The sequence below is a fragment of the Parasteatoda tepidariorum genome, chromosome 10, assembly GCF_982258835.1.
Source record: "Parasteatoda tepidariorum strain Cologne lab strain chromosome 10, Ptep-v5.0, whole genome shotgun sequence".
In the NCBI taxonomy this organism is placed as follows: Eukaryota; Metazoa; Arthropoda; class Arachnida; order Araneae; family Theridiidae; genus Parasteatoda; species Parasteatoda tepidariorum.
This window is the reverse complement of record NC_141764.1, coordinates 89,070,254-89,097,275: the sequence shown is the minus strand read 5'-3', so window position 1 is coordinate 89,097,275 and position 27,022 is coordinate 89,070,254. Positions and strand designations below refer to the sequence as shown.

The 27,022-nt window shown below is 25.9% G+C and overlaps 1 protein-coding gene across 1 annotated transcript; it reads right to left on the bottom strand.

The window, feature by feature from the left end:
* Positions 1 to 756: 756 nt before the first annotated feature.
* LOC107438214 (mitochondrial potassium channel ATP-binding subunit) lies at positions 757 to 26,784 on the bottom strand. The gene is made up of 19 exons (XM_087153317.1): positions 26,626 to 26,784; positions 25,484 to 25,572; positions 24,338 to 24,653; positions 21,993 to 22,163; positions 21,771 to 21,916; positions 19,634 to 19,709; positions 19,412 to 19,552; positions 18,064 to 18,149; positions 17,874 to 17,971; positions 15,732 to 15,837; positions 13,600 to 13,672; positions 13,402 to 13,521; positions 12,145 to 12,217; positions 10,632 to 10,765; positions 8,030 to 8,101; positions 6,217 to 6,395; positions 3,937 to 3,995; positions 3,282 to 3,370; positions 757 to 1,530 (listed from the first exon to the last, which is right to left on the bottom strand). The coding sequence occupies exons 2-19, from the start codon at positions 25,564 to 25,566 to the stop codon at positions 1,450 to 1,452; spliced, it is 2,103 nt and encodes a 700-aa protein (XP_087009443.1). The 5' UTR covers positions 25,567 to 25,572; positions 26,626 to 26,784; the 3' UTR covers positions 757 to 1,449.
* Positions 26,785 to 27,022: the final 238 nt, after the last annotated feature.

Here is a 27,022-nt window from a genome sequence, read left to right as displayed (position 1 = left end):
AATCCAATAAAGATTATTATTGTTGATAAGGAAATAAAATACTATATTTTGCATAAAAAATGCCTTTAAATTCATTTCAAATTAGAGTTGTCAGCAATTTATTACACTTCATTAAAGTACTTAAAAAAAATATGTGAGACAATTAGTGACACATTTTTTATTGTTATTATTTACTTGTTGATGGCTCAGTAGTTAAGGCACTGAACTATCATTGTTAAGAATTGGGGCTTAATCCCTAATGGCGGTTTTAAGCCCACCTAGCTTTGATGGATACCAGCTTGTATGGGAAGTAAAGGCAGTCAGCGCACAATGCTGACCACATTGACACAATCAGGTCGTTGGTCACAAAATTGTGATTCCTTAACAAACATGACCCCCTGACCTACAATGAGCTGTCGTGAAAATGCTTTTGCTCATTTGTAAAAGGAATATTTTTTTGAATGGGAAAGATTCGTTTCAGAAAAGTTATATTTCACAGGACGTATTCACATGTTACATACATACAGGATATTTCCAAGACAAATTTGTATTTTTTCTCTATTAAAATACAAATAAAAAATTTTATTTTAATGCCTTTTGTTTCCTTTCACTTACATTATTCTGTATTTTCTTTTTAAATGAGACAAATATTCTTTTCCCCTAATACAGTTTTGTAACATATAGAACAAACATCATAAATTATTCTACAAGAGCCCTCACAAATCAAAATTTTCTCTGTAATTTAAAAATACATTCACAAGAGAACTTAAGAGCAAGACACAGAAATAAAAATTTAATTAATAAACTTCAAAATCCATTTCTTTAAATTGTACCATAAATTAATGAGAATTAAGTATTTATGCTCCATACAGATATTTCAAGGCCAACTTTCGTTCAGAAACATCTGTTGTTCAATACGAAGGAGCAAATTTTTTATGTATTATGTACTCCTGTAGCTAGAAACTTCAAAAAATGTTTTAATTGAATTAATTTTTTGCTTCATAAATATTTAATTTAAGTTTTGCTGCAATGCTAGTGCGATGTTCTCACTAAACATTCCAACTAGCATTTAACATTTAGAAAAAAAATTCTCACCAAAAGTAGCTTCTGAAAAATAAATATCTGAGATTATGAAATTAACTAGTTCTTTAACTGCCAAACAAAAAAAATTTATTGCATGTAAACAATTTTTAATACCTTATAGGGAGGGAATACTATAAAATATTCATAAATTTAAAACCTTTAGCTCTGATTAAAGTGTTAATAAAATCATTAGCTTAATAAAAAGTATTTTCATTTATTGTACTATTTCTAAAACAATTCTGCAAACTTTTTATATCACATAAGAGCTTCTCCCAAAGATACTTTAAGTGTAATTTTTAAGAAAACTAACATATATTACACAATTTATAGAAATGTAATAAATATGATGATATAAATAATTGACTACAGATAACACTTTGATTTAAATCACAGTTCTTCTTTAGATTGTTGCTTCACTAAATTCCAATAAAGACCTTTCTTTTTTGACAAACTACTATGATTTCCAATCTACAGAAATGAACACAATAAATTAATATAAATAGATAATAAATCTTTTAAAATGTATATAAATTTTTAAAAAAATTATTTTGTCTGAAAATTTATTGCGCTGAAAGTAGAGCTTTTTCAGAATTTTTTTTTTTTTCAGAAATAATATTATAAACCATTTTTAGTATCTTAAGAATATATATATACATACATATATATATATATATATATATATATATATATATTCTTAAGATACTAAAAATGGTTTATAATATTATTTCTGAAAAAAAAAAATTTCTTTTAGAGAAATTATATTTATGGAAAAAAATTAATATCAGAACGGACTCACTAAGAAGGACTACCTTCTAAAGAAGACTAACTCCTCTTAAAATGAAAGAAATATTGAAAATTGTTTCACACACAATTTCATTTCAAGATCATAAGCAGCCAATATGTATTTTGAAAAATTTAAATGCTGTAGAAAAGATGAAAATAGAAATTTATATTGCTCAGCTACTGCTGCATTCGTAACTTCATTCCTCAAGTTTGAAATTTGATAACATGCATTATAAATTTTAATGGAATAACAAATATTACACACATTTATTCATGTGTGATTAGAATTTAACTCACTTCTTGAAGTTTCTTCAAATATCTAAGTATTGAATTGAAAATAATTTTGAAAAAATGCTTTCAAAGATATGTAGTTATATTAGTTGTCTAATATAAAAAGAAAATGTAAAGAAACTTATAATACACAAGAAATAATGCTTTTTTTTCAGAAAATTTAAATTTTCAAGAAAAATTTAAAATTTTTGTAACAAATTTATGAAGGTAATTAAATTTGAGCCATCATATTTATTAGTATAATCATCCTTTTTATAAGATATTTTTCAATAATGAATAACTAACTAAATTAATAATAATAAATATATATACATTTATATAATATCTTCAAATTATAGAATTTTTGAATTAAAAGTTTGAAATGTAATGAAACTATTCACCGGAACCTTGAAAATGACAAAATTCTGAAACATAATTATCTAAGGATATTAACATAATTTTCTGAATTAAAAAAAAAACTATAATTAAATTATCCAAAAGCTAAATATCTTATTAGATTAACGGAAGCACTTATTATTTCTGAAAAGAAGTTGAGTTACACTAAAAAAAAAATTGATGAGTTGAGTCACCATTTACAGTACAATATTCATAATTTAATCATCATTTCTTTAAAAATTATATTTTTATTTTTAGTGAAGGAGACATCAATCTAATTATATTCTTATAAATATTTTTTTTATTATTATTATTTGGAAAAAAGACTATTTCTAAAACATCCTAATTTTTTTACAAATTGTAAGTTCCATTCAAAAACATGCACTCAAACATGGCTTCTTATCCTACACTCCTATTCTTAAATATTTTTTAAATTAAAAGAAACACATGTAATTAAGACAGGAAAACTTAATTTCAAGTGAAGTACATTGAAAATTTTAAATATATTCTAATATTCTTTTACCATGAAACTTCTGGATATTTTTATGGCAGCGAGTTCAATAACAAAAATACTTACAGTAGCATTTTTAAGTTCAAACAAAATGTTTATTTTTTATAAAATATCATCTAGGCTATACTAAGAAAGTACTAAAATCAACACAGATTTTTTCTAAATAACACATAAAAAAAATTTTCTACTTATATTAAATATTTACACATAAAATAAAGAATATAGTCTTAAATCATTAAAATAACTAAATGTAGCATACCTCAACTATTTGGCCTCTTTTTACTACAGCAATGAAATCTGCATTTTGGATTGTACTTAGACGATGAGCTATCACTAGCACAGTACGACCTAAGCAAATAAAAAGTGAAATATTTTATTCAGAAAAATTAATTTGTCAATTTTATAAAAACTAAATACAAACACGTTTTTCAAGATAAATGTTTTTAAAGTTTAACATAAAAGTAAAACGTGCTTATTTATATATAGCTTATAAATGTTATTCTTTGATCGTCTTATTATTTCTTATAGAATTTCAAAGTTTAACAAAAGCTTTGAACTCTTACAAGTAAAAATTACTAATTCATAACCAGAATTGGACGGGTAAGAATATATTTTGAATATTAGAATAGGTAAGAATATATTTAAGAAAAATTTTCAAGATTAAATAAAGTGAAAATGTAGCAAAAATTTTCAAGATAAAGTATATTACAAAACACATACCGATTTAATCTGATACCATATATTAATATGAAATTGTAAAAATTAAAATGCATGTGTTATATTGTATTTTACCACACTTTTTAAAAAAATGTACTAAAAATAATATAAAGTAAAAATTATATAAAATACCACACTTAATATAAAATTTGACATATTTAGAAAACTTAAACTACATAGGAATTTGATTCCATTACCTTTAACAGCATAATCTAGAGCTTCTTGAACAACTTTTTCTGATTCTACATCTAAAGCACTAAAAATATTGAATGATTTATACAAAACATTTATTTATAGACATTATTTTACATAAGAAAAATTTATGTCTTTAACAAATTAAGTTAATTTGAATATTAGACAAGAGAGTTAGAGCTAAATGAAAATTTTCATAGATGAAATTTGAGATATCAAAACAAATGGAAAATGTTTGAAGCTATTTCAGAACCCTTTGATTAAAAGTTTTAAAGGGTATCATGGGAAATTGAAGATCTGTTCTATTAAACTTAGACTTAGAGGTTGGGCAGCTCTGACGAGCAGGGCACATTGACCAGAGGTCTATTGTACCCAGTTCTATTAAACTTGATACACTTTCAGCTTTCAAAATATAGGGGAGAGCGTTGTACCTTGGCACGAACAGCATAGTCCAGCCATCAACTGGCGACTAACAAAACTAACCTGACATAGTTGTTTCCTTAGCCACAAAGGGTTAGTATATAGTAGCTAGCATTACAGTGAGATTTGTGGGAGCAAGAAAATAAAAGGAAAAAATTTTATTGAAAAGTAAATTATTATTTATTTCATTTTTTTCCTATTCTTTCCTAATTGACTAGTGTTAAACATTAAGATGGTGTATTGAACTTTTAATTGTGCTCTACTTAATGGTATGATTAGTTAATCTGAACAACTGACTGCAAATACTTCTACATAACGTGTTTTTTTTGTTTTTTCAATGTGTTATACCTTGGGACTAAATTGTTAAAACGTGAATGAACAGAATCTTGTGTTTGTTAAAATGGGAATGAACACCTTCCTTTAAGAAATGAAACAATGAACAAAATAGATGAAGAAATAATGTGTAAATTGCATTTACCCTCAGCAACAGGGTCTTCAGTGTGTCAGAAGCAATCACTAAGTTTCCAGTGCATATAAATTGCCCATGGACTACTCTGGTAAATAAGCCTTTCTTATTATTTCTATAATGTTCTGGATTTCAAAATTATTAAATAAGATTTATTAGCAATATTTTGTTTATTTTTCATTTAGTACCAAGGTACAACACCCTGCATTCCTAGGTACAATATGGTGTACCTTGGGACACTTTAAAAGGGCGTAAAAATAATTTAATGCTCCTTTAAAAAATAACATATTTTAAATTTGAAAGTGGTTATAGATTACTTAAATGGTAAGCAATAAGATGCTGCTTACATTTCTACTATAATCTTTACCAAAGTAAAAATAACAATGCATGTTTTCAAATTGTTAACGCCTTCCCCTATGCATTGTGCAATAAATAACCAATTAAATACAATAAATAACGATAAAAAAAACACTATGACTACTTTCGAACAATGATGCAACAAAGTTTAAGAAAATAAAAAAATTTACCAATTTAGTTTTACCATCAAGTATTGAGCTTTAGTTGGAAATGTAAAACTCCAAGATGTTAAACGTTAATCATAACACAACACTCAACACACTAATAATTACACTATTAAAAATGTAATATTAATTATGGCAGTTAGTGTAGTGACATACTCACTTTAGAGGCTATAAAAAATCTGCTATAGTATTTTAAGATTGATGATAATTTGTCCTTACTGTATCATTAGAAAATTACGATAAACATTGCAGCATAATAACAAAGGAGATCCAACTTTTTACTCTCACAAAAAAAGTAAGAAGCTTAAATGCATAATAATAAAGAAATATTACCATACATTTCCAAATATAAACCAATCTATGGATAAGCCAAAAAGCACGCTTTTTATTTGGAAATTCACCCAAAATTTAAAACTCGTATCATAAAAAAAAGGCATGCTACACTTCAAAATAAAAATGCATCCCTTCACTTGTAGCAATGGTAGATTTAATAATGGTTGCACTGAGGGTAAAAGAAGCATTGAGCTTAAGCATTCATACTCCAAAAATTTAAAAATAATAGCATTTCTTTCAAATTGTCCTTTTTGGGGTGCTTTTTTTTTCAATTTTTATATTTAGGCATTCCATTTTCAACTTTTATTTTATGTATTTTTATGTTGCGTGTTTAAAATTACTAATTATTGCTAATGCTCAATAAGTATATGGAGCTTAAAGGAGAAGTATTTTTGCTAGTAATTCTCCTCCCGGAATTTTTCAAAGTCAGTGGATCCAATTATAAGCAGATCCCATCCCCACACCCGCACACACTTAAGCTTTCAAAAAATTTCTAAACTGTCTCAGCTCATATTTGGAAACATATGGTATTTGTCAATACAAACCTAGTAGCTTCATCCAGTATTAAAATTTTTGGGTCTTTCAATAAGGCTCTAGCTATAGCAATTCTTTGTTTTTGACCACCAGATACCGTCGCACCACGTTCACCAAGAATAGTATTGTACCCATCATTGAAATGAGATATGAAACCATGTGCATTAGCCAACTTAGCAGCTTCTATGACCTAAACAAAGAAATTAATTTCATACAAAAATGTTTCAGCTCATTTTTTAATAAACAGAAACAACCTTTAAACTGCAAAATGACTTAAAATGACTTCACCTTTTCTGGTAGTACGGCAGCTTTCAGCCAATTCTTATTAAGTATCAATGAAAGCAGTGCCAAAAGGTTATTAAAAAACTCTTTAAAGTTTAATCAAATTTCTAACTTAATTCCTGAAAATAGCCTCCTTAGTTTACATTCGATAAAGATTTAAACTAACAATCATTAATGTTAAATTTCCAAGTCTTACAAAATCATAAAGAAAAATATTACAAAGTAATTTTGGCAAATCTAAATAAATTTTATAAAAACTTTATCATTAATAATTATTTATAAATAGCACTTTTAATAAATATTAAGATTTTATAAGCTCTCATTTTCAAATTTGGAATTTATATTTCTGGAGTTTGTACAACTTTTTTTCCTGTACATATGTAATTTAAAATTTCTTAAAACACTCAAATCATCTTAATAAGTTGAAATAATTTTAATAATTAATGATCAAATAAACAAATATCCAAAGAATGAATAGTTTCTAACGGATGCTTTCGAGCATGGGAAGATTGGAAGAGATCAAAAATTTGGCGAATTACCAATAGATAATATAGTTACCAATAGATAATATGGTTACCAATAGAATTGGACCAATAGAATACAGTCAAAACTAAAGTCAACCCTGCATTAATAATATTAAATTTTAAAATAATTTGGCTACAACTTCATCAAAAAGACCCTCAGAAATTAACATAACCCTGTAGTCGACACATTTTTGTGATTAGAGGAAGAAAGTAACATAAAAAAAGAATTAAAAATAGATTTTGATATTTGATTAGTTGTAACACTGAATTAATAAGTTATACACTTGTATTGAATTTAAAAGTTAGCAGTCACACTAATTGTTCAGAGAAGAATAAAAAAAATTTGCTTTTTATAAAAATATGTGAAATTCATAATAAAAATGTGTTAATTCAATTTAACAGGGATAAATAAATCATTAAATTTAAGAAATTTTAAATGCTAGGAAGTATATAATGCCTATGATGGCATCGTGATGGGATTTAGCCTATGATTCATTTCAACTTTTTTAAATAACCTCTATCATCTTTTAAATTGGCCCCAAAAATTATATTAGAATTTTATTTTACCAAAGTAAATTAGCCTCGCCATGATAAAAGGAGCAGCAGATAAATATATGTGAGTACTACAATCAATTTAAACATTACAATTTTCAAAAATGTAACATTTTCAAAAAATTTAAATCCCATATTATTTTATTCAAAATTACATAATTTTTAAAAAAATGAACATTAAAATTTTCTTCTTAGATAAAAATTTTAAAAAAATTTAAATATTTTAACAACTTTAATTTGTACTATTTTAACTAGAAATTTAAATAATAAAAGTAAATAATAATAATCATAAACAACCACATATAATTTAAAAATGTATTACTAGAGAAAGTAAAAATCCTGATATGAATTTATTAATGCTCAAAATTTTACAAATAAACGATTCATCTTTAAACAAGCAGTTTTCTACATAATTATTATTATTCACCTTATAAACATAAATAAATTATTCTTTGTGATTATTTACCTCATCATCAGTAGCATCAGGTTTCCCATATCTTATATTTTCCATAATTGAAGTAGCAAATAAAACTGGCTCCTAAAATAAAACATCACAATTGAGAAAATATTCAATAATTACAATACAAAGAGAAATATTTTAAATCTGTACAAAATTTAAAGTCACATATAAAACAATTTAAACTCATATTATTAAAGTTACACTAGAAATAACATTAAAAAAAATTTCTATAATAAAAATAAATAACCAATAAAACGGTTAGTTTAAATGTCAGAAAATAACAACTTTTTAAACAATTTACACTGCCTGGAATTTTGAATACTTAGCATCTACAGTCACATTTTTTAATAAATTCAAGTAAACCAAAGGAAATCTTTAATTGATGGAGTAGTAACTTAACAAATTTTAAATGAACTATTTAAGACAATAACAACTTTGAATGAGGCATCTGCTTTCAAATGAAAAAACTAATGAACTAACAATATTTATGCATATTACGTATAACACACAATATGAATTGTCAAGCTGTAAAATTGGATAAGCTATCTATCTTTCCTTTTACTAAAAGTGAAGGCAAATTTTGAAACGGAAGTAATTTTCAATAATTGTAACAAAACACTGTAAGAAGAAAGGTTATTGACTATCTGTAAGATATTCTGTCGCTAATTCTATAATATTTTATTTTAGCCAAATAGTTTAGAATAATTTTTTATTTGAAGGAGTAGTAACAACAAATTTGAAATAAACTATTTAACACAATAACAATTCACAAAACTTACAAATAAAAGAATTAGTAATCCAGCAATAATATATTTATAACAAGGATATATTATTATGCAAAAATGTAGAAAACTTCATAATTTACAATTGTTGAATATCCACATAATTTTATTTTTCTGAAAAATTGTTTCATTTACCAAATAAACTTTACTTGATGGATTTTTCCATGCAACTTTGCTTTCTTTTTCAATTTTAAGAATCCTTTTAGAAACTTATCATTATTACTATCACTTTTCGCAGACCCAGGTTTTGTCAATCAGCATTGTAAAAACTACTTGAGATTTTGATCCAAAACAATTGGCTACCTTAAATATTAATGACAACAGAGTGTTCAAAAATATTTCAAAAATGAGTGATCTATGTATAAAATTCAAATACGCTACATGCAAAGAAAGCTCTAAGCTGGACTAAATCTGATTTAGCAGTTCAGAGGCAGTATTTTATTTTATAATCAGCATATTATTTATTTTATAACCACTGAGGATAAGTTATGTCAGCTCTGTAGTGGGTTTGAGCAGGGAGCAGAGTGAATATCAACCAGTCACCACTAGGATTAGAACCTGGTTTACCTTACTGGTAGGCAAACGCTCTATCCCCTGAGCTACCACAGCTCTCAAAGGTAGAATTAGAAAGATTTCCAGAACTTACAAGAAAAGAAAGTGCTCTGAAAATCAAGCAAACGAGAGCTTTAAAAGAGTTGTATCCTGCTATGACTGAAATTTTTCTGAAACAGCGCAAATTTTGAAAGAATGTTCAGTTTCTGGATTAACTTCTCTTTCCTTTAACGATCATTATTTTAATGTTGAATATGATGTAAGATATAAGACGATGTAGGATAAAGTTAGACGAAATCTTTACAGTAATGAAAAAATTTTAACTAAAACAAGTAGGAAAACAAAAAGTTTAACTTCAAATTGAGATTTTTTTTTGTCTGTTTTAGCTGTTTTCTAGATCTTTTACAATCTGTCTGCAATATTTTTAAAAATTACAGCATCTTTGAGGCATAATTTCAAAAATATTTCTGCATAATTTATGTGGTCTTATTCATAAAAATACAATATGAGTCATTTAGCTTCAAAATTAGATAAGCCACACAGATTTACTACCACTCGAAATGAAAATGAATTTTGTAGCAGAAGTTATTTTCAATTCCTGTAAAAATACTGGAGAATAAAACTTAGGTTATTCACTGTTTCTAGCAGAGTTTATCTTTTAAGTCTAAAATAGAGTTATTTTCATTAAAAAAAAATTTAGAAAAAGCCGGATTTATGTTTCACAATTTTATAACTGACATAAATATTAATTAAAGTGCATAATCACACAAAAAAGTCCCATTTTGAAGGTAATTTAATTTTTTTTTCAAGGGATTCAAACCATGGGTAAAATTAGTTGATTGGAGTTAGGAATACAACTTTATTCAAAGGAGGAGCGTATATAAATATTAAATTCCTATTCACAGCTCATCCAGGAAAAATAAGGAAAAAAATTTTTTAAATAATGACACCTCCATAAGACTCCTTTATGTAATATTTATATCTAAAATTTAAAAATAAATAAATAATCAATTCTAAAAATGAAACAAAGATTTTTCAGTTCTCAAAATAATTTTATGACTGAAATCAGCCCCAACACTCAATCTGAAATATAATGAAATACTTTGTGGCTTATCCAACTATCAACCCTAACAGCCCTTGGCTCAGAATTTAATATTGGAAGAAATAATTAAAGAGTGCGGCTTCAACAAACTTTTAATGTTATAGTTGATACATTAAAAATAGTAATGAAACATAAAACAAAACCTAGAGTTTATGCATTATAATAATACAACCTGATCAATATAGCCTATAACTTTCCCTCGAAGCCAACAAGGATCCAATGATTTAATGTCAACTCCATCAATTTTAATTGCTCCATTTTCCACATCATAAAATCTCTCAAGTAGACTAGCAACAGTTGATTTTCCTAGGTGGGGGGGGGGGGAATACAGAAAAGTTCATTACTGTTTCAAAGAAATAAAGACAAAATTGCGTTATCTAAATACAAAAATGTTACTGATGTATTAAAATAAAAAAATTTAAATTGCAAATAATATACAGTGTAAATTATTTGTATTTGCTACTAAATTTCAAATAATTAGTTAACATGTAGTCCATAGAATCGTGTGGTTCCAAACATTCATTTAAATCGTGAAAAATAAAAAATTCAAGTAAGAGTCTTCATATTTCAAATCTAAAACAGTAAAACTTCTTACACAATAACTAGGGCTGCAAGTTTGTCGCGGGAAAAAAGACCCCGAATTCGCGGGAAATTTTGAAAATTACACAAATTCTAAACATAAAAAAATTTATTATATAAATGATATAAAAGACAGAAATTGCGCAAATAATAAAGAAAGCTTAAAAATACACAACAAAAGTATTTCTTTGAATTTCAAGCAATATTAATATTTTTATTTAAATGAACAGAATTTTGGTACTAAGTATTGTACATTGTCAGATTATTCTCATTTATCCTTCGTCTTTCATCACTTAATACATTTTTATACTTAGAAAACGATCTTTCTGCGTCAACGCTGTTTTCAGGCACCAACAAACTTCGAATTGCCACTTTTGGAGCATTCGGTCTTTGATTTCCAAAACTCGGATCAATTTTCCTTCACCAAAGCGCAATTCCTTGACCGTTGCTTTGTAAGAAGTAATTGCTGTGAAAACTCAAACATTCTACATTCAAACTACTAGATATAAGTCCTTACTAACTACTAGCCCCCCCCCTTTCTTCTAAGAAACTGATCCATATTTAAGAAATCACAAGAAGCCAACCTAGGAAAAATTAACTGGATATTTAGAAAGGCAGTAGAAATTTCATTTCCCAGTACAATAGCATGTATAACAATTTTTCTGTCAAAGATTTGATTTATAACATTTTCCTTCTTTTGTGATTCCAATTTCTTTTGTACTCTTACTGACTTCAGGAAGGTAATTACCCTCCCTAAGTGTAGAAAGACCACCTTAGTTGACAAGATTGTGATAATCTCTTATCTCTGAACTATTTTCATGTCATTTTCACTCCCCTAAATATCTAATCAATTTTACATGTTCAATTTAAGGTTCAGGAAAATAAAAAATTCTGTTTTATAAAAATAACAAATAAAAAAAAATCTAATTTTAAGCAATTTTCGCGCAAGTCAAGACATATTGAGCAATTTGCGGATTTTAGGAAAAAATATGACAATTTCGCAGAAATTTGCGCCGCGACAAACCTGCAGCCCTAACAATAACCAAAATCAAAATTATGATAATAATGGAAATAATTATAATAATGATAACATTTTAAATCAGTACCTCCACCAGAAACTCCACATAAGGCAACCATTTTTCTAGGTGGTAAAGTTAAAACAAAATGTTGCAAAACAGCCTATAATGGATACGTTAAAAATAAAATTATTTCTTTCCATCTACTATAATCAATAAATCATCAGTAAAATTACTAGATAAAAAAATTTAATACAATGAGCAGATACAAATAAGAATTTTTCCCATTGTACTATTCATTACCAAAAATGATAGCAAATCAATTTCTTCACTTAAATTTATCAAAGAAATATCAAGGAATTTCATAAACCAGTTTCCTTTTAGTTTTAAAGTATAAAAATAAACAAATATTCTTCTTTTTTGAAGGAAATACATCAAATTTAGTTTTTTTAATGTTGAAACTAATACAGTAAGACAAAATGCATCTTGATACGTTTTAATTTATTAAAACATAATAAATACTTCAATAAGACAAAAATAACACAATAATTCAAAAATCTCACTTTAAATTTTTGTTTAAAGTGAGATTTCTGAATTATTGTGTTATTTTTGTATTGTGATAGAATGTACCAAACTACTTTCTCTGGTAAAAAAAAAATTTACAACTTTTTGTTATTTGAAAGATAATTTCAACAAATTTCTTATGAGAAATGCTATATTTTAGTATAAATGAATAGAATCTACAAGAAAATATGAAAAACGAATGTGACAAAGTAAAGGAGGAAAATAATAGACCAGTGTTACAACTCATTGTAACATATATTACAACGCTTCAAGTTTGTTTTCACATAATACTGAACTTTTGGCAATGCAGATAGAATGAGTTTCCATCCTCAATTTTGTTTTTACATAAGCACTGAACTTTTGGCTATGCACATAGAATGGGTCTCCATGAAGACAGAATGAGTCTACCCATCCATTTGGAAGAAAGACAAATGTTACAACTCATTGTAACATACATTACAAAGCTTCAGTTTTGTTTTCACATAAATACTGAAGCGATGTAATATATGTTACAATGAGTTGTAACAATCAGGAATATTTTTTTAATTGTCTGCTTTAAATTTATAATTGTCCACTAAACAATAAATACATTGAAACCAAATATCAATTTAGAAAGAAAAAAAAGAGAATTTGGTATGATCAACAATATGTATGATCAATTTTAAAAAGTTCAATATTAAATATCAAGAATTATATATTTTAAAAATCACCATAAATAACAATATTACAATACATATTCATATTTCAAAGAGCTTGAAATAAAATAGTTTAATTTAAAAGTACCTGATTAGGTCTTGATGGATATCTAAAAGTAACATCACAAAATTGTACTTCTCCATAAAGCTCAGTATCCTCAATTATTTTTCCTCCCTTCAAAGGTATCTCTGGAGATAAATTCATGTACTTTAAAATAAAAATAAAATAGTATTTAGTTTCTGAATACTTTCACATCTAAATAAATGTCAGGTAAAACTTGGTTACTTGAAAAATTCTTGCACCTGCAGCTAAACCACGAATGAACTGCCCAAATAATAAGGACAAATGAGCAAGGGATCTGAAATAAAAAATAAAACTAACATCTGTAACTAAAAACGATATTCATAAATAAATAAATTAGCAACAAAAAATATTTAAATGCTTTTCCATGACTTTCACATAAAAATGAAGTTTTCATGAGAAAATTGAATTTGAAAAAAAAAAATCCTAATTAGGATTCTTAGAATTAAGTGAATTCTTTCCAAACAGAAAAATGAATTCCGTATTAAAATTTTAATAATGAATAAACTAATAACGTATCAGACAAAGAGATAGATTTAAAAGTACCTGATTAAACTCACATAAAAATGAAATTTTCATTAGAAAATTGAATTCGAAAAAAAAAAATTTCTAATTAGAATTCTTACAATTAAGTGAATTCTTTCCAAACAGAAAAATAAATTCTTAATTAAAATTTTAATAATGTATCAGACAAAGTGATAGATTTTCAGTATCATATTAAATCATACATAACATATGTAAGCCGATAGATACTAAAAAAAAAATTTTTTTTGCAATCAATTAGAAGAAATCTAAATGCATGCATAATTAAAAAATAAAAAATAACTGCAACTATCTTGCATAGTTATTTTATCAAAAACGCATTGTTTTAATAAACATAAAAGAATTCATATCAATTCAATCATTCTTTGTTTACAGAATGCCCTTAAATATATACATCATTTTGAAGTCATTATCTAGATGTTTTTAGTTTTCTTGCTGCCATAGGACATTTTCATGCAAGAAGTTAATGCTAATAATGAGTATGTCTGATTGTAGCAATTGAAGAATTGAATGTATAAGAATAGGGCTCTAATATTCAGGTTGCATCAGAGTAGGTGTCCCTAATTTTTGCATTGCTTTATACTCACCAATTCTTTAGAAGAAAATTCTCTTAAGTTTACATTAAAGTATGAACTTTCTTGTGACTACATGCAATCTACATTTGACAATCAAAATCTTTATATGAAAAAGTACAGACCTTCGAAATTTTCAAGAGAGGAAAAAAGAGAACATGAACCAAAAATGTGTCTTTCATACTCTAAAAAGAATCAGAAGCACTGGTGTTTGTTCAATTCATATTACTGATGGAATAAAATAACGGTTAAGACAGCGAATGTGATCAAAGCTGTTGGAGAATGGATTAGGCACAATCCATATCTGTTTGAGGCATTTAAAAAAAAGATGTAAATATCAACATCATCCATGAACAGAACAGGGTTGTGACTTTATCTCTTCAGAAGAGAAACTTTTTTTATTCTCAAGACAGTCACAACCGGCAAACCAATTGTATATCAGCAGCAAGTCTCACTATAGTATAACTTCAGTAAACTTCATAGCTTAATAGTCAGTAATAATTTAAGATTCAATCTAAATATCATAAGTTCAATTTTAAATCTCAATTATCCAACTTCGCAGCCAGTAAAAGAAATTTGATGTTTTATTGAAGAACTTAAAAACTGTTATTGTAGGAAAATTTATTACACATGCTAAACAAAGAAAAAAGACTAACAAGAATCTTAAAAGAATTCTCCCAGCTCAGTTTTGATGAAAATCAAAAGATTTCTTTTTTCTACTAAATTTTCAAGGTTAGCCTCTTTGTGAAATCCTTCTTAACCTTTCGAGTCACCTCAAATAAGAAATTGCTGACCCGATAACTGAAGTAACGTGCATATATTTTAGTGCTACCAACCTTACTCTTAGAGTATTTTTTACTCAAAATATGGTTATAGAAGCACAGAATGATAGTCATAATAAAAAGACAAATAAAAATGAAGTTTAGAATAGCTCAAAAAATTATAATCAAACTATATGAAAATTTTGCTACACCTGGATTTTTTTTTTTTTTTTGAGTTTAATTCAACTATGATAAATGCATGGTAAGTACAAAACAAAAACAGAGAAACAAAAGCCTTTCATTTTGTTATTTTGAGTTTTTCTGATAAAAAGTTTTTAAGTTAGTTTTATTTAGAGGAGAATAATTTCTGTAAATATTAGATAATTGAGATTTTAATGTTATTTACACAAGACAATAGCAATTTTATTATGAAATGTCAAAAATCAAAACATGATTATACTTTTGTATAGTTTGTGTGGCAACAAGAAAGGCCATCATGCTTCCTGGAGTCATTTCAGCAGAGCACATCAAAGATCCTCCCACGCATAAAACACCCAACACGATACCTAATAAATAAAAACGCAAAGAAAATCGAAGTATTTTAATCACTAGTAATAGATTCTGGTTATTAATTTATAAACTAATAGGCCACAACATTATTTAAAAATATATTTATTTTAAAATAATAATAGAATCCACTGGTTCCAATTGTGAATATTTTTTAACGTATTTGCTTAAGCTTCATATAAAGCTAAATTAATCTAAATATAGTAAAATGTGATTTCCTGCTGGCGAAATATATGCTTTCCAGTTTATCAGCCATTTGAACCTATAATAAAATTTCAATTGAACAAGCACACTACGGAAAATAATACATTGCAGTATTTTAGCAGAACTTTTATGTTTATCAGGTTGTCTTGCAGTATTTCATTTGCACTATATTTATTAATGTGTGAAATTTAGTTAAAATCATAAGATCTATCTTATTTTTCTTATTTATTGAAGATCTTAAGAACCAGAAATAAATTTTTGGGAATGTAAAATTTTATGCTATGAAAAGATGAAAATTTCAGGTTACTCTAAACTTACAAATGCCACTTGAAAATTAGTAATTGTTGAATTATGTAATGTACAGACACCATTCTGATTTTGCCCAAAAAGTAAAAAGGAAAAGTAAGCATTAAAGCAAATAAAAATAAAATATTTTAAAAGTTAGATTTCAAACAATATAAATACGTCACATTTTAATTTGTATATATAATAGGAAAATTAACACAATATGTTGATGTCATTTTTAATATTTTTAGTTTTTTAAAAATAGTATCCACTCTGAAAATACCAAATAAACTGGTGCATTAAAATTTCATTTCCCTTTTCTAAGACATTGTCAGCTAATTGAGTTCCAAAAAGTTAAACTTTAGTTAAATCTACAAGAAAATTAGATTTATAACATTAAAACTTTAACTACCAGAATAAAATCATACAAAATTTTCTAAACCATATTTTCTACTTTTCCACTAAATAGAAGGCACAAAAAATTCCCCAATATATAAAAGCAACAAAATTAAGCCTTTAATTAAATTTAAAATTGAAGAATTTAAATAAAAGGGTTATTTTTAATAATTTTCATAAAATATTAGCATCACTTCAATTCAGATCATTATTAGAATGTTTAGTTCGATTTTAATTTACTTCTTTTCAAAAAAGAACAATACAGTGTCTGTATTACTAATTTGATTGCACATAAAAGTAATAATTTTCCTTCATTTCATAAAATTTAATTTTAGTGACATTACACATGGATACTCAAGGAAAGGAAAACTATTTATTGATTTCACATTTGAAACTATTTTTAAATACTGCATAAAATTTTCAAGCATTTTAAAAATATTATGAATGATTGCTGCTTAACTTAATAAAGAAAACACAATAATATATTTTTTGCTAAGCTTTCAAATGGCAAGCTCATCAAGAGAAATTGTTGATTTTAAGAAATTGAGTTATTAATAACAGAATCAGATTTAGTATTTTTGACAATATAAAAAAAAAAGATAAAATAGTTTGTTTTCCAGGTTTTCACAAAAGAATAACTCTGGAATGTATCAACATTGCTTTAAACCAGCCAATATATTTCCTATTTTTGAAACTATAAGTTGCAAATATATAATATAACTGCCGAATATTATAGCATTTTGAGAAATTTAATCACAATAAATAAATAATGATATTATGAAACATAATATAATTATTCTGAAAGGTGCCCTTTGTCATTATTCATATTTTGTACACTGAGTTACAATTATAAAATAAGTACAACATTTGCAGTTTAACAAGCTTGATCACAACAAAATAAACACAAATAATAAGATGAAACTTAATAAAATTTATTCTGAAGTGCATGAAACTGAGTAATTAACCAAAGCTTTTCATATCCTGCAAATTCTAAGTTGAAATTATGAAATAAACAAGGCATTTAAAATATTTTTTTCAGCAAATTTGAAAAAAAAAGTAGCAAATTCTAATTGCAAGTAGCTTAAAAATAAAAATTTAAAAATGAAACATTTAAAAAAGTTTCAGCATAAACAAAAAGAAAATATCAAACCATTTAGAGCAAGATTAGCAAGTCCTTGAAATAGACCAATGCCTACTCCTAATGTGCTGTTTAATTTTCTAACTTCATCGACTTGGTTAGAGTAAAGCCTAAGAAAAACATAATTGTCAACTTAGATAATTAAATCAAATGCTATACTTAATATTATTGAAGTATAGATACTGTACAGAAAGATGCATACTCTTTTTCTGCTTCTTCCATGGCAAATGCACGAACTGTTTTAATGTTACCAATAGCTTCATCTGCAACAGCTGATGCTTGTGCAATCTATAAAATAACAATAAACAATAACTTTGAAAAATTCTGTTCACTAAATTATTGCAAAATGAAAACGGGTTGAAATATTTTAAGATGATTTTCACAGAAAATTAATAAAATGATGAATTATAAATTTCATTCATAAACAATCAAAGCCTTATGCATCATTATTATAGATATCTCTCAGCACTAGCAGTTTAGTATGTCAAATAAATTTAGTAAACTCACTTAGCTAGTAAGTGCAAAGACAAATGAAAAAGTCATGCGATTGACCTAAAACAATCTGATTAAAAAGTATTGCTAAATAATATAAATTCTAATTAAAAAGTGAATTAGACTAGTTTTTATGTGACAGATATTAGAAAAATACTTTTAATTTTCATAGACTTCTACATAATAAGATCAAATTTAAAATAAGGCATATTATTAGGTAAAAAAATGCACAAGATTGCTTAAAAAACATATATGTCAGCTATTAGTAAACTACATAAAAATATTTATAATATCAGGGGTGATTGTGAGCCCAAGTCAAAATTCCAAAAAATTTCTTGAGTTAAAAAAAAAAAAAAAAAAAAAAACAGTTTAAATTGAAAAAAAATTTAAACAACGTTTTTTTCCTTTTTCTCAATATTTCTTAGCTTACTTAAAATATATTTAAAATTTTACACATACCTATGATGACCTGGAGAAATAATTAAAATTTACAAATATGTTTTTCTTTCTTGAGTTTATGATTGTAACAACTATTTACTGATAAAAAATGAATATTAATCATGAATATAAGCTTATAAAGTATCTCTCTGGCTCTCTCTTACAAACAAATAAAATAAACTGTGTTTTTAAGTTCCACCTTTGAAAATTTGATTTCCGGAAACTTCTGTGATCAATGATTTTTTTAAAGGTCTAGACCATCGATCTCCGGAAACTTCCGGATCACCGTTAGCGAAAATTCTGGAAATCCGGATTTTTTCCGGAGCACAATCAGCCCTGTAATATGCTTGCTTATGCAATTTTAAATATTTTATTATATCAGTTTCATGCACTTGTAGGTCAACACTGAATAAAAATATATAAATAAAAATGAATAACCCAATAATCTATGATTGGTAATAACAAGTTGATAATAACAAACTTTTCCCATCTTAAAATTTTAACAAACTTGAAAAAAATAAAGACATAAAACAACATTATGACGTCCAGATAAAGGACGTTATTGATGATTGATGGAAATGAAGTTAAGAAGAATAAAAATTTTAGAAATTTAATCATACCTGCGATTGAGCATGTTTTGACATTTTTCTCAATATTCTTCCAATAAAAGTACCAGCCACAACAATGACAGGTACAACACCAACCATTAATGCTGTCATTTTTGGTGATATTAAATACAATGAGACAATGCAACCAGTTGTCTAAAACGCAATTTTATATTTTAATGTAAAACTCTAAGAAATATTATTACTGTTGCAAAAGTTTTAAAAATGTATACACACTTGAGCAATGCTTCTTAAACCTTGAGATATACAAAGTTTGTAACAACTTTTGAACTCTTGAACATCATTAGTTAATCTAAACAAAATTAACAAAAATTACACTATAATTAACTGAAATTACATTATAATTAGCAAAATTTCCATTTACTATCATAATGATAATTTTTTTTTTTAAATTTCAATTCATTAAAATCAATTAAGAAATATAAAAAATGCATAGAGGAAAGAGGTCAAATGTGGATAGCTGGAATATTTCTGTTATTATTCAAAATTTTAGCAGAATAGCACAACTGGGTTACAATTTCATATGCAATTAATTGCATAACAGCACACTTAATAATTAACTAAAAAATTAAAGCATAAAGTTTTTGCAGTGAAAATGTTAATGAATAATCTGCAACTTAGTTGCCACTTAAAGCTATCTTTATTTATAAAAATTTTAGTAATTGGAGATACAGTAGAACACACTGATAACGAGCTCATATTTAACAAAATTCTGTCTTCAATAAGCAAACTGGAATGTCTTGTTTGGAACTAAGTTTCAAATGCTTAGAATGTACTCTTTTGGAGAGAAACTTTTTCTCATTTTTTTGAATTTAATAAGGGAAATGATTTTAGAAGCATAGAATAGTATCAGAAGTATTGAAAAATTATTAAAATTGCACAGTACACTATCATTTGTTACAAATTATTAAAGATATTTTAGTACAGAGATAATTATTGAGAAATATGTTTTGGTGTCATTTAGATATAGTTTAATCATTTTTTAATGTTATTGACAACAGGTACAACATTCAGAGAAATTGGGGAATGACACCTAAACTGCACACCAGGTGTGGCCATTGTCTTATTTCCAGAAGATAGTGAAAGAATTTAAAGAAGAATTAAATATAGTTTTACAATAATTTTGTTTCAAAAGAGCAGAAAAATACAATATACTCTAATGTAATACAAAATTTTTCTTCAACGAAAGAAAAACTAACTTCAGGAAAGAAAAACTTTTAACAAAACAGAAAAGCAATTCAAATATAAGATCAGAAAACTTGAAAGAATGTAATGACTACAGAACTTTCTGCAAAAAATTATGAAGAAAATGACAGGAAAACAATACTGTTGAGCAATAGAAAAACCAACGTAAAGAACAAAAAATTCAAAATTGAGATTTATATCTATATAATTGGTATTTTGTATGATAAGCTACATATTGCAAAAACAAAATTTTTTAAAAATCAATTTTTTCTATCAGTTTTCTGAGTATTAGTTAATATTAGCAATTGAGAGAAAATAGTTATAAAGCCGCGTTTCTTGAAACCTAACATATGGAACTTACATTGATTTTTTACCTGTATGGCAGAATAAACTGAACCCAGTCAGCTCTGTAATATGGTACTCAAAGAATTTACTATCAAGGATGATGCAACAACAGTGCACAATAAGTAATTGAGCAGTCAAGCGAAAGTTTCTTGTATTTTATCAGAAGAAAAGAACAATGAAGATATTAGTAAATTATAAATAAATATCACTAACAAAAAAGTATTACCTTCTAAGGATACTTTGCAGATATATGCTAAAAGGCAGCCAAATACTCTTCTCTTTAGATACAAAATAATCAGAGATAACAATAGAACCTTCCATTAAATATTTTCTAGGACAGAGTGCTTATTATATTTAAAAAAATGGATTACTTTTTTAAGAGATATTAAAAATACTTTTGTTCATTACTCTACTAGTTGTAATTTTGAATAACTCAAGTAATTTATAATTTGAAAGTTCTATCTCTTTATTTATGTTAGCGATATCAAGATTTTGCTGTACATAATTTGAATCTTTAATTACACAAGTGGTGATTATCCTCAAAACAAAAAAATAAAACTTATGTTTAAAAAAATATTTGAATTCTACAATGCTCACAAGAAAAATCAGCTCATTTATGTTATAGGTGTAACTTACATAAAAAAATACTAAATATTGACATATTTTTCAACTAACTAAACCTTAACATATTGATTTAACATAAATTCATATTATGAATATTAAATATTTTCAAATAATTTTAAAGATTTGTGAATTACAACACATAATCAAAACTATTACAAATAATTCAACAACAAAAAATATATTAATATTTATAACAGACCTGCTAGAAATTTCCCCAGTTTTATGAGCATCAAAAAATGCAATGTCTTGCTCTATCACAGAAGAAAACAGTTCACACCTCATATTACGTGCCACTCTTTCACCAGAAACAGAAAGTATAGAAATATAGCCAAAAGTAAAGAGACTCTGAAATTAATACAACTTATAAAAAATGTTTAATAAAATTTCAATTACGGAAAATTTCAACAAATAAAGAAGTTACCTGAATTAAATACATATAAACTAGTCGTATAGCTGGTTCTCGTAACTCACTCAAGAAAGTTGCTGTATCTCTTTGAAAGTACTCATCGTTTAAGAAAGAAGAGATAACATTCACCATATCACCCAATGCAATTGGAATACGGATATTCAATAGAGCAACTACAAGAGCACTCTGAGAAAAAAAAATACATATAAAGGATGAATTATTATAAATATTTTAATTTTGGAAAATTAAAAATCATAATTGTAGAAATATCATTTATAAAATACAGTAACAAAGTAGCAAAAAAAATTTTTTTATTGATCATAGTTTAAATGCTGAGTAGTAAAGAAGTTAGATGAGACTCAAAATATATTATTTTTAGAAAGCAAAGGGAACTGAAATGATAATATAAAATAATAATATATTTATAATACTGTAGTATGTGTTCAAAGTTTAAATAAAATAAGTCAAAGGTTGATAGAGCATACATTTTAAATGTGGTAAAAAAAAAATATTCAAAATAAAGTTAAAAATTTTGAAACTTTTAATTTTATCTTCTAAAACAATTAAAATTGTTGCCAATAAATGTATCTCCTCTCAAGGGCATTGACGTGGGGTCATGTGGGTATGGAATTACATAAAAATCCTGTCATATCACTGCATTCAGAGATAATTTGCAATGCATAAAAATGTTGATATTGTCATTATTTTTAAGAAATATAAATTAAAATCAGAACAGTAATAATAAAAGTATTAAATAAATAATCCTAATAAACTGAAGCAGTAAGATATTACTCAATTAAAAAACTTCATTCGCTTCAAAAATATACAGATAGGGAATAATAGACTTGAAAATGGGAGCCTATTTTTGAGTACTTGAAACTTGTTAATTTTTATTTCTGATCAGTATATTTTAAGCCTATGAAGTTTTTTAATCAAGTAATAATAAACGTAATTATTAAAGTGTCAAAAACATTTGTAACAGTTATTAGAATTTGTATGCATGTATGCATTAAAAACAAGAAAACCCAAAAAATTGTACTATTATGAAAAGCAGAATAAAAAACTAAGCAGAGTAAGACTATTTAAAAAAAAAATTAAACAGAATAAAGAGTTTTTTATTGCTTTTTTTTCAAAACTTAAAACATGTCATTATAATAGTCAAACGAATTTAGAATATTGAATTTTTTATTCGGTTATTCAGATGAGTAAGTGAATAAAAGATGTGCAGTGTGCCGAAAAAAAATTACCACCCTGAATAACTCTTGATTTAATGATCCGATCTTCTCGTTTTAGGACTCATTCTTAATGGTTCGAGGGAGTGACCTCAAATATGCTAATTAATAAGTGCAGACGATATTTTAAGTTACGAAATCAGAGACAGAAATGTACTTTCTCCGAATAGGATTCAGATTTTTAATATACGAAACATAGGAGGTAGACACAATCGGGCAAATATGATCCTAATGGTTCGGTCAGGAGAGAGATCCAAAGTTTGGTCCCCTTAATGTTAATTTTAGTTTCTGTGTATTCTGCCATATCTCAAGAAATTTTTAAGCGAATTGAAAAATTTTAGCACACAATTATATAATTCATTTCTCTAAAGATAATTTCATAGAGAAAAAAAAATTTGTAAATATTTATTATTTTTTATTATTTTAATAAATAGATATTAAAAAAATTTGAGTTGCAAGGTATACAATTTTTTATGTCATTTTAAAGTATGTAATAATATACAAAGCAAAATAAAAAGTTTGAGCGAAATTGATCGAATAGTTCTCGAGAAATCGAATTTTTAAGAAATCATACAAGATACAGTCATTACAGCAAAAATTATTTAGAGTGGTCTTTTTTTGACACAACACTGTACACTAAGGCTGAGGAAATACAATTGTTTTCATCAATATTCCTCAAAATTATATAAAATGTATCAATTCAATGTAATATATTAATAAAGCTGTTGTTTGTGAAAATGTAATTTCAGTATCAAATACTTGGTCTTAAAAGAATAGTAAAAACTTCTGGTATATTGGGATTGGGTATGCAATACTTTATGTAGGAAAAAAAATCTAAGTTTTTTTAAAAACTAAATGTATTTTGTTAAATTCATTTACACATCCTCCTTTTATTTACTTAAAATTATTTTTTAAAAAATCCCCTCACTTATTTCATATAAACTTTTTTAATAAAATAAAAAGTAAAAAAATTCATGTCAATAAATTTTACAGACTCATGCAATTTGCAAGATTTCTAGAAGATTGAATTAGTGAGCTACTTTAATCCGTAACTGAAAATAACTTAAGAACTAAATTTGATTTAACCATCTAAATGGGATAAAAGAGTATATTAAAAAATAATCTTACCACAACAGCACATAAAATATACCAAACTTCACTTTTGATAATTGTATAAAACTTCTTCCAATCAAACTTGGCTTCTTGGTGTAAATTTTCTAAACTATTCAAGTTGACTAATCTTGAATGTGGACTAGCACAAAAAACCACAGAAAATTTAAGAGGTGTTATTAAACCAGCACATAAAAGGCTTCCAAATAACTTAGATTGCATTGACATTCGTTTCTTTGTAGAAGAGTGAGTAAAAAGATATTTTTTTGAAAATTTGATAAGTTTTGCAGAAAAAGAATGTTCACTTCTTTTCATATTGTATGGAGCAGCATATCTATATAAAAAAAATAATAAATAACTCAAGCTAGAAAAGTGAGAAAAAATAGAATTAATCAAAATCAGTATTTTATTGGAACTCTAATCACTAAATCTGCATTTTACTTTATGAATCATCCTTCATTGTTTTAATAATAAAAATTATAGCAAAATAGACATTTATTAATCTAATTCAAAGGTGACTGAGTTACAAATTAGGGATGTGGTGTTAGACATAATTTAACAGAAGTTGGAGTCAGAAATATTTGCTCGACTCTGATTAGTAAAAGTAAGATCTAATTGGTTCAAAGAAGGAAAAGAAACATTTGATCTTATGATAATAAATTTAGCAATTAATTATAATTATGTAAACAAAAATATTGCTTGAATTCATATTACAACAATTACTTAAATTATAGTTTATCAAGAAATTAATTTCTTACATTTAATAATTAACACACAAAATTAATTAACTTTAAATTATTTAACATACAAAAATAAAATTAATAATGTAACAAAATATTAAATAACTTTAATTCTAATTGTAAATAATAAAAAAATCGTTTGTAATTAATGTTTACTTAGTACATAATACTTTTTTAGCATTTAAGAAAATTTTAGTTTAAGTCAAATATCTCAATGACCAACTGCACAGCTCTTTTACAACATATCATTATCCTGTAAGCAAGCTAAACCTTCCATATCACAATAAATATTAACATAATAATTATAAATGAACTTTCATAAACATCTATGCTCAAAATTAATTTAATAATTATTTTATAAATCACATTAATTTATAAATACACAACAATATTTAATACATTTGAATATATTTTAGATACTAACTTGAATTGCATGATGGTATGTTTAAAGTTTCCAGAATAGCAAAACTTTGATACATTGAATCTAGCCAGCAATATTAATCCCATATTTATCTATATTGGACAACAACAAAATATATATAAAAAGGAAGGATTAGATTAAAGAAATTTTCATAAATAATGGAAAAAATTTATAACAAGATGTTAAAAAGCATTTTGTACAGGGGATATTTCTGTATCGTGATTTGTCCTGCCAACTACAATCGCCAAAGGGTCAAAGAGATTTTAAACTTGCACATTTTTTTAAAAAAAACATGCAGAAGTTTTCCCGGAGTCGGCTGCGAGTTATACCTTTGGAGTTGGTCCCTTTCAGTAATGTTTTTTTTTTTTTTAGGTTCTCACTGGGTCTCTGCCTGGAAGTTGCCAAAACTTGGAGATTATTCTGCCACAGATCACGATACGAACACACCTTTTGTACAACATACTAGGATCTTTTAATAAACTCCAATAAAGACACTAGATATAATCAATAAAGAGTTAAGAACAAGCTAATGATTCAAAATAAAATGCAATTAATAAGGCAAATTCTATTACAAACTATCTAGGAGAGTCAAGTAGTTACAGTTGAACACTGATTAACAAACCTCTATTTACCAAATGTTTATTTTTCCCTGTTTAAAATTTGCTGTATTTTTAGCTGTTGAATAAACAGTATACAATATTTAATTAAGGATATATTTGAGTAATTGCATATCATAGCTGTTTCATAAGATAAGTGCAGAAATTTTTAACTTTTATCTTCAAGCATATAACTATTATCTTAATCTCCCATTTAGCTTCTTCTTTAAAAGTACATTACCACCCTTCAAAATATGAGATAATAGAAGCGGGAAAAGTAAATAATTTCAAAAAATAAATTGGAAAAAAAAAAATAGTTGAACAAAAATTTTTCTTAAAGGTTTTAGAATAAAACTTTATATTCTGTAAAAATGATAAATAAAAATTTTATTTTGAATTTGATTGCATGTTTCAATATTTTTTAAAAATAAAACGATATTTTATATGACAACATGTTATACTATTACAAATAGTTTTCAATAAAAACTTGAAATTAAAAGAAAATATAGAAATTAAAAAACTGCAAATGAAAATTAAATCCAAAATTACTTATTTTGATTCCAAATTAAAACGTGTATTATTCGAGCTTGCCAGAATTTACAAGTTATTATTTGAAAATCGCTAAAATGTAATTTTTAAGAGCATTAAGGACATTCTTAAAATTTGTTGAATTCGAAAGGAAAACAAATAACAAGAAGTTTCAGTTACGGTTAGATGTAATTAGCAGACACTTTTAATTATGAAAACTTTTTTACTTAGCGGTTACAAACAAATATGAATATATTAATTTTTCTCTATCAACTGTCTACAGAGGAAAGAAAGAATATATTTTTCTCAGATTTCACCATTTACGGAATATAATTGTCCATTTGACATTAAATAAACCAATAATTTAATTCGCAATAGTTTCAAGCACGCCCCGCACTCTTACGGACAAAAATAATAC